The 7,835-nt window shown below is 56.9% G+C and overlaps 1 protein-coding gene across 2 annotated transcripts; it reads right to left on the reverse strand.

The window, feature by feature from the left end:
* Positions 1-200: 200 nt before the first annotated feature.
* LOC113202617 (tubulin beta-1 chain) lies at positions 201-4,187 on the reverse strand. 2 transcript variants are annotated; one of them, XM_026416929.2, is made up of 4 exons: positions 3,966-4,187; positions 2,389-2,497; positions 1,662-1,888; positions 201-1,560 (listed from the first exon to the last, which is right to left on the reverse strand). In XM_026416929.2, exons 1-4 carry the CDS (start codon positions 4,020-4,022, stop codon positions 610-612), a joined length of 1,344 nt encoding a protein of 447 aa, XP_026272714.1. In that variant the 5' UTR covers positions 4,023-4,187; the 3' UTR covers positions 201-609. The 2 variants fall into 2 exon arrangements, with proteins under 2 accessions (XP_026272714.1, XP_026272713.1); XM_026416928.2 differs by having other exon boundaries at positions 2,383-2,497.
* Between the last annotated feature and the right edge of the window lie 3,648 nt (positions 4,188-7,835).

The raw sequence follows: 7,835 nt of genomic DNA on the forward strand, positions 1-7,835 counted from the left end.
CAGGCACCGTTGTTCGCGGATGTGTGAACTTGAACTTCATTTCATTCGCGCACGAATTCTCGACTTTCCAACCAATGATGTTATCATGCAATTAATGCTCCGTTGCATTTCAGATTTGGTACAGCATTTTCAAGGGGTGTACGAGAGAAGTGTGGCACGTAATGTGTATCAATGGGCAGAAATGAATGGGAGAAAACAAGTTTGAATTAAATAGCCCATAACTTTAATGTCTTGGCAGTCATACAAGGCAGATTTTTTTCTAATCGAGAACAAGCCAGGACAAAGCTTTTCAGTCTTTCATTACAGTAAAAATTCACGAACATGGCTTTTAGCAGTATCCAGGAATGTGGTAGGGAATTCATAGACAAAGCTTTACAAAGACAGCTTACAGATACAGAAAATGTACAAAACACATCTGAAAAATACATTAAAAACATTAACAGGACTCAGCCGCAGAAATTAAAAACATAATGATAGAGAATCAAGAAGAAGGCGATAAAAGAATGACACGTGCAGAAAATAGAAAAGTAAAAAAAAAGGGAAAAGGAAAGTCGAGGGATGAGGAAAGCGTCAACAGAGAGGTAAAACAATGACAGGAAAGGCTACTTCCTAGTTCTCATCGACCTCCTGCTCCTGCTCCTCATCGAATTCCGCGTCCTCGTCCGCGGTCGCCTCCTGGTACTGTTGGTATTCAGACACCAGGTCGTTCATGTTGGACTCGGCCTCAGTGAATTCCATCTCGTCCATGCCCTCGCCGGTGTACCAATGCAAGAAGGCCTTCCTTCTGAACATAGCGGTGAACTGCTCGGAGATACGCTTGAACAGCTCCTGGATGGCGGTGGAGTTACCGATGAAGGTGGCGGACATCTTAAGACCACGAGGAGGAATGTCGCACACGGCGGTCTTGACGTTGTTCGGGATCCATTCCACGAAGTAGCTGCTGTTCTTGTTCTGGATGTTCAGCATCTGCTCGTCGACCTCCTTCATGGACATGCGGCCTCGGAAGACGGCGGCGACGGTGAGGTAACGGCCGTGTCGGGGATCGCAGGCGGCCATCATGTTCTTGGCGTCGAACATCTGCTGGGTGAGCTCGGGCACGGTGAGCGCGCGGTATTGCTGGCTGCCTCTGGAGGTGAGGGGTGCGAAACCGGGCATGAAGAAGTGGAGACGGGGGAAGGGCACCATGTTGACGGCGAGCTTGCGGAGATCGGCGTTAAGCTGACCGGGGAACCTAAGGCATGTTGTGACACCGGACATGGTGAGGGAAACGAGATGGTTCAAGTCTCCGTATGTGGGGGTGGTGAGCTTCAGTGTCCTGAAGCAGATGTCGTAGAGGGCCTCGTTATCGATGCAGTAGGTTTCGTCGGTGTTTTCGACCAGCTGGTGAACGGAGAGGGTGGCGTTGTAGGGCTCGACGACGGTGTCTGACACTTTAGGTGAGGGGACGACGGAGTATGTGTTCATGATCCTGTCGGGGTACTCCTCGCGAATCTTGGAAATAAGAAGGGTACCCATACCGGATCCGGTACCACCACCAAGGGAGTGGGTCAGCTGGAAGCCCTGCAAGACAAAACAAAATTATTTAGAGGATGTTTGAAAAGAATTAAAGAAAATTTTTTAACGCTCTAACTGTGGTCGAATAATTAATGACTGATATTTACCTGAAGGCAGTCACAGCTCTCAGCCTCTTTCCTGACGACATCCAGGACGGAGTCGACCAGCTCAGCACCTTCTGTGTAGTGACCCTTGGCCCAGTTGTTACCAGCACCGCTCTGTCCGAAGACAAAGTTGTCTGGCCTGAAGATTTGACCGAAGGGACCAGATCGGACAGAGTCCATGGTACCAGGCTCCAAGTCGACAAGGATGGCACGGGGCACATATTTGCCACCTATCCAACACACGGGCAACAAATTAATCCACACAATACTAATAGCATAGAGCACACTTCCCTCGCAAACTTGGCTCACTTTCCAGTTCAATGCAATGTCACGAGATGTATTTAACAGTGGAAATGGAAGAAAGAGAACCTTACACCATGGCAATTAAATAGAAAATTTAGAATCAAACTTGAGAAGTTAAAGTATCCCTTTCACAAGCAAAATAATCAGAAGCCATACACCAGTGACTTTGCTAGAAAGCTGGAAAGAAGCAAGCAGCATTTTGCTCATTTAAGCTAATAACCAATGCTGCAAAACCACGCCAAAAAATGTTATTTGGGTCTTTAGAAATGAAGCTAGAATACAATGTCAGAAACATTGCAATAGTTGAATTATTCCATTAGTCCAAAACCAAAAAGACCAAAAAACAGTTTTAAGTTAGAGGCAGCTTATAGTAGCGGTTATCTTTTTGTTAGCTTAAATGAACAAAAAGTGCGACAATTACCCTTACCCGATGCCTCGTTGTAGTAGACATTGATGCGCTCCAGCTGGAGGTCGGAGTCGCCATGGTAGGCACCAGTGGGGTCAATGCCGTGCTCGTCTGAGATGATTTCCCAGAACTGAAAAAATTAAGAAACCAAAAATTAAAACGTGGAAACATTTTACAAGTACGCATGGTGTACAGGATGCGGCAACAGGGCTGCGGCCGGGTAGGATGCCCCTCCCAGAAGGGGCCCCCGCCCCCCCCCCCTCCCTGCAGCAAGACGAGGAGGCGGCAGGGACCGCGCCCAAACCACGTCCTGTCGCGCAACGAGCGATAGAGAGAGGCCCTTGCAGAAAACTCGTCTGGAGACTCGCCCTCCCACTCCCCGCCTCCGCCTCCAGCGAACGCCCAGGTGTGCCGCGTGGGTGCCGGAGGTGCAGCGGCCCCGCCCGACCCGGCCGTCAGCCGCCCACGGGGCCGGGCTGGGCCGGGCACAGCTGTCCCGACCAGGGACCTCGGGGGCCGACCGTAAGCCAGCGCTCCGTGACCTTGACAGCGAGGAGCAAGCCACGTACAGAAGTGACAGTTGGCCAGCGAGCGCAGAGCGAACGCAAGAAAAAGGCCCCAGAACAGGTCTAAAGGAAATGAGCTTCTTGGCTCCAGAAGCCCGCCTCGCCGTGCGCCGCGGCCGGCCCGGGGCACTGCCCTAGCAATTACCTAGGCGGGGTAATGGTGAGGCAGGCGCACTATACTCCAGCCGGCAGCCCGGCGCTGCACGCCGCTGTGCGCGGGGGGCGGGGCGGGGAGGGGGAGGACACCGAGCAGAGCGGAGCCAACGAACTGTTGGGCGGCCAGCCAGCCTGGCCTCCCGCTGGCTCGGCGCGCCGCGCTCCGCCACCCCCCGCCACTCAACCAGAAGAAGACAATCCCGCCAAACCCCCCATCCCCCAACCGTCAACACGGCCGCCGACGCCGGCCGGGGGGATTTTTCGCGCCGAAAAACTAGCGATTGGCGAAAGGCCATCTGCCATCACAGCGAAAACTCGCGATCGCACCGGAGATGTGTCTACGGGGAGAGGGCCGACCGCAACCCCGGCAACGGTGGGGCGGTCCAGAGCAACAGATAAATCCAACCGACAGCGCGGCTGTAGAAGGCTGAAGTGACGCCGCGGATGCAGCCCAGACAAAGGAGAGCCCGGGCACAACAGCCGGTGAGTGGACTGGGACCCGCGACTCAAACGCACACTGCCACTCGCGAAAAACAGGCGAATTTTGAACCACTGTCGACTGAGCAGAGCGGAAACACCGAACAAAGACTAGGGGAGGGTCGAGACGGCCGGCCTCGGAGGCGCCTCCGGGGGCGGCACACGGCACTTCACTGCAGCACAAGCATGTGCTAAATCCGAGTCCAATTGCACTTCACTTCACTAATCCACAGGAGATGGAGTCGCTGCGTTAATCCAAATTGGGTATCCAGAGGCTTCGGCGGACGCTGGAAGGCCGGCCGGAGCGGGGCCGGGCGACGGAGCACGGGGCGCGGCGCCGGCAGCGGCGGCTTTCACACTTTGCTTTCACACTCCCTAAACACTCGCAAAAGAACTCACCTTGGCACCAATCTGGTTGCCGCACTGACCAGCCTGAATGTGAACAATCTCCCTCATGGTTGATAAATATGAAATAAATAAGGCTGGGTGAGAAGGAGGGTACGCGCTCGACGCTCGCCTGAGACCAAGTGAAGCTCCGCGGGTAGTGTAACGGACTTTCTATGCTGCTCGGTTCGGAGGCGGGAGGGCGAGTTGGCCGGTGACTGTGTTGCTGGCGGCCGGGCGGCCCGGCCAAATGGGCTCGGTGCCCCCACCACCGCGCTCCGGATTGGCTACCGGCCGGCCAATGGGAGGCCTTCGTGACATCAGCCTCGGCGCAGCCAACCCCGCCGAGCCGAAAGCACCGCGTTCGGCGAAAGGGCGCGTAATTGGAATCGGAGAGGCTTGAGGCCGGCGGATGCGACGCGCGTGCGTGCGCCCGGGATGCAAGAGGTAAGTGAGTGGGTTGGCGAGTATCTCTACGGCATAATCAATGGTTTGCCTGTTTCACCCAAAAATTTCGCTCGTGTATGGTTTCGTCTCTACCCTTTCGCACTTCTGAATCATTTTATCAAGTGATAACGCAGGAGCCAATATTCCACTCGGCCTGCAGCATTGTTCTCGGTCTCTTATTTTAAGTCCTCGTGACGATTACTGCTGTGATCGTTTGAAAGATTAATCTGGAGGCCAGGCCGTTGAAACTGCTGGAGGCCAGCTGGAGGTGTTCGCTCCAGCAGGTTGGCGGCGGGACAGCTCCCGCCACCCACGGCCGCGGCGGCCGCCCGTCGCCCGTCCAAACTCGCCCCCCGCGGCCCGCGAAAGCCTCCCCTCTCCTTTCCCCCGCAGGAGGGCGGGGGGGCACACAGGGCCGTGTGAAGCTTCCCAACTCTCCAGCTGCACGTCACCCGTGTCGTCCTCTCTGGTACTCGTGGGTGCGCAAAGGCGATAGCGTCGTCGATTTCTTTCGCGTTTTTCATTCCCCTGGGCAGGACGCGAGCTGGAGCCGATGGCTTCGTGGTGGCTGGGCCAAAGAGCTCTTTGGGCTGGGCGCCCCGGACGCGGCCGGCCGCTCGCAGGGCGTGGGCAGCAGCGCATGGGCGGGCGCAGGACGGGAGGCGTGAGAAAGAGACATGCAGGCTCTGCAGAGCTGGAGGAGAGGAGGAAGCGCAGGCAGCGAGGAAAACCCTCGCAGAACGCCTCGTGAGGCTGTACGTCTCCTGGAAGTCACTCGGGAAGCCCACATGCATCGAGGTCCTTGGTCGCCACGTTGCCGGTCGGAGGCCCCGGGTGGGCCGGCCAGACTGGTGTGGGCACGCGCCCCGCGAAGGTGCCCTTTTCCTTTCTTTTCGCACCGAGACCTTTCGGGTGCGTCCCAGGGGTCCTCGCGAGGGTTCCCTCCCTTCCTCTCTGAACTCTGGGCCTTTCCTGCTGCTGCCACTCGGGATCCCTCCAGAAAACTAAAGAGAAACGACTGTGTTTGATGGGGTTGTTCATAAACTTCACTTTACGAGAAAATAGGGCACTTTTCTCAAGGCTGTTTGCTTAACCTTTTGATTACTGTAAATGGATGTGTCTAGAGAAATCAGAAGTGTATCCTCGTAGATAACATTTTCCCCACTACATAAATGTGACATGTGGTATGTGGCAGGTTGGGCACAGCCCGAACTTAGAGAGACGTGGAGTGAGGAGGAAGACCCCTCCTGAGTTGTTGGAAGCGGACGCGGAGGTGATCACGATTGAACCAACCAATCCAGTTCAAGAGCGACTACGCCCCCGCCGCCCCATCTCATCTCGCTGCCCGGTGGCACGGCGTCGCAAAGTGGCCCGTTTGTTCCAATGACACTTCTTCGTATCTCGCGCTGTGGGGCTCGCTCGCTGGACGAATTGCCCGCAGTGCCATATAATATCGTAGAGAGGCTGGGTGGGGTTTTTCTCTTCGGCCCCAGACAGACAGTTTTCCAAGGCCGAGGCGGAGGTGGAGGCGGGCATTTCGGGCTTGTTTGGCCCGCCGCGGCGCCGCCCCCGCGCAGCGCAAGTGAGTGCGAGCGAGAGAGGATGTGCCGTGTGCGATCATACCAGTGCTTGGCGAGACGGAGAGGGAGGAAGAGGGGGAAGGGGAGCTAGACATTGGCCATGGGCGGAGGTTGTACTAGTACACTAGTTTCAGTTAGTTGCACTCTGAGCAAACTTTTGCTTTTGCTGAGACTGGCGATATAGTCGTCGTGCAGTGTGCACCGCGACCGCGCCGCGGCCCACGCCTTCCTGTCCCCGAGCTGACGGGCCCGCCCGCCGGTTGACAGCCGGTTGACAGTCGGTTGACACGGCCTCGGCCCGCCATGCCAGCCAGGGAGGGACTCGAAGGCGCGCACGACGCACGGCACGGCAGTGTTACGAGTCCCCGCAGCGAGCGCCACTCCCACTGCAGTGCGTCTTTTCCGCTTCTTTTTCGTTGATCTTATCTCTATCTTTTCTGCGGGCGCGGGATTAAAAGCGCCGCGCGTCTCCAAAATACTCGAGCTCGAGAGGGGAGGGACCTCCCGAAAGATTATTGAACCGAAGTCCGAAAGTCCGGCTGCGGCTGCGGCGGGGGCGGAACCAGGGAGGAGAGGGAGGTGGTGGGCGGGTTCGCGTCGTCGGGAAGCCATTAAAAAGAAGGGGTTAGAGACATAAACCACTCGTTTGTCTCGGGCGGTGTCCGCTTTACTGCAATAACGCCCTCGGTATTTATGCAGTATGTAGTAGTGCCGTGCTCTGTGACTTGCTGATGACGATTTCGCCCGTTCGAGCAGCCCGCTGGTCGCTCTCATTCACGCCGCGGGGACCATGCACGCAGGGCATTGGGCTGGGGCATGCGGCAGCGGCAAGGCAAGGGCCGCGCCACGCCGGCCACGCCCCCGCCCGCCGGGCCCCGCGAGCAGGTGTTATTGTAAAGCCCCCCTCCCGCCTCCCCCACCTCCCGCCACGCGTCTCGCGGTGAGTTACGTCAGAGACAAACACTCACGCGGCTGACACGGCACGATTTTAGGGCCCCGGCACGCCACCGATGGCTATATGCTGATTCAGGGAACGGCCGCGAGTGTGTAGGGAAAACATTACGGGCGACGCGGAGCGCTGCAGTTTCTGTCAGCTGCGACCCACAACAACACAAACGGGTTGGGGTTGGGACGCCGAGCTTTACCTCTGTTTTGAAAGGTACCATCATGGTACCATGAGTGGGGGCGGGGCGGGCGGGATCCAGCCGGCGAAAGGGAAGGGTGCGGATGAGTGGCGCGCTGCGCCGCGGCCGTTTAGTGCCGAGCAGCAGCCGCGCGGCGCTCGCAACGCCTTGCACCGGAAGACTTCTCATATTGTTTCTCAAAAACCCGTGCACCAAAAAAATCCAAATTCGGCAGGTGGGTCCTTGAAGGACTAATCTCGATGTCGAACGCATTCGTTTGCCCCCGACATTGCCTGTATTGCCTACAATGAACCCCTTGACTCGGCCACAACAGATTTTTTCGTGGGCGCTTTTTGCGGAAAAGGGCTCTTTACCGCTGTAGCCACATCCTTTATCTACATTGTATCAAAATCTGAGATCGATATATCCAACGGTGTGGCCGGAATCCTGCAGACGCCGGACCTCTGAACGAGTCGTCCCGGTTGTTTCCTTCGGTCAGACACCGAGAGTCAGAAGAATAAAGGACCGGCCCTTATCATCGCCCCCTCCCACTGCCCCTCGTAAAGCTGAGACAGCAGCAGAGCGCCGAGGACCTGCGACATGCAGAACCGTGCCGTGTGTAGCCGAGCCGCACGTCCGGGTTGTGCGTACGCTGGGCGAGGCGCCGCGCGCCGGGGTCGCCTCAGTCCCGGGCCCGGGGCTCGTGCTCAAATGTAGGTTCAAAATTGGCCTAC

Source organism: Frankliniella occidentalis, unplaced genomic scaffold (assembly GCF_000697945.3).
Source record: "Frankliniella occidentalis isolate FOCC.00 unplaced genomic scaffold, Focc_3.1 Scaffold39, whole genome shotgun sequence".
NCBI classification, from domain to species: domain Eukaryota; kingdom Metazoa; phylum Arthropoda; class Insecta; order Thysanoptera; family Thripidae; genus Frankliniella; species Frankliniella occidentalis.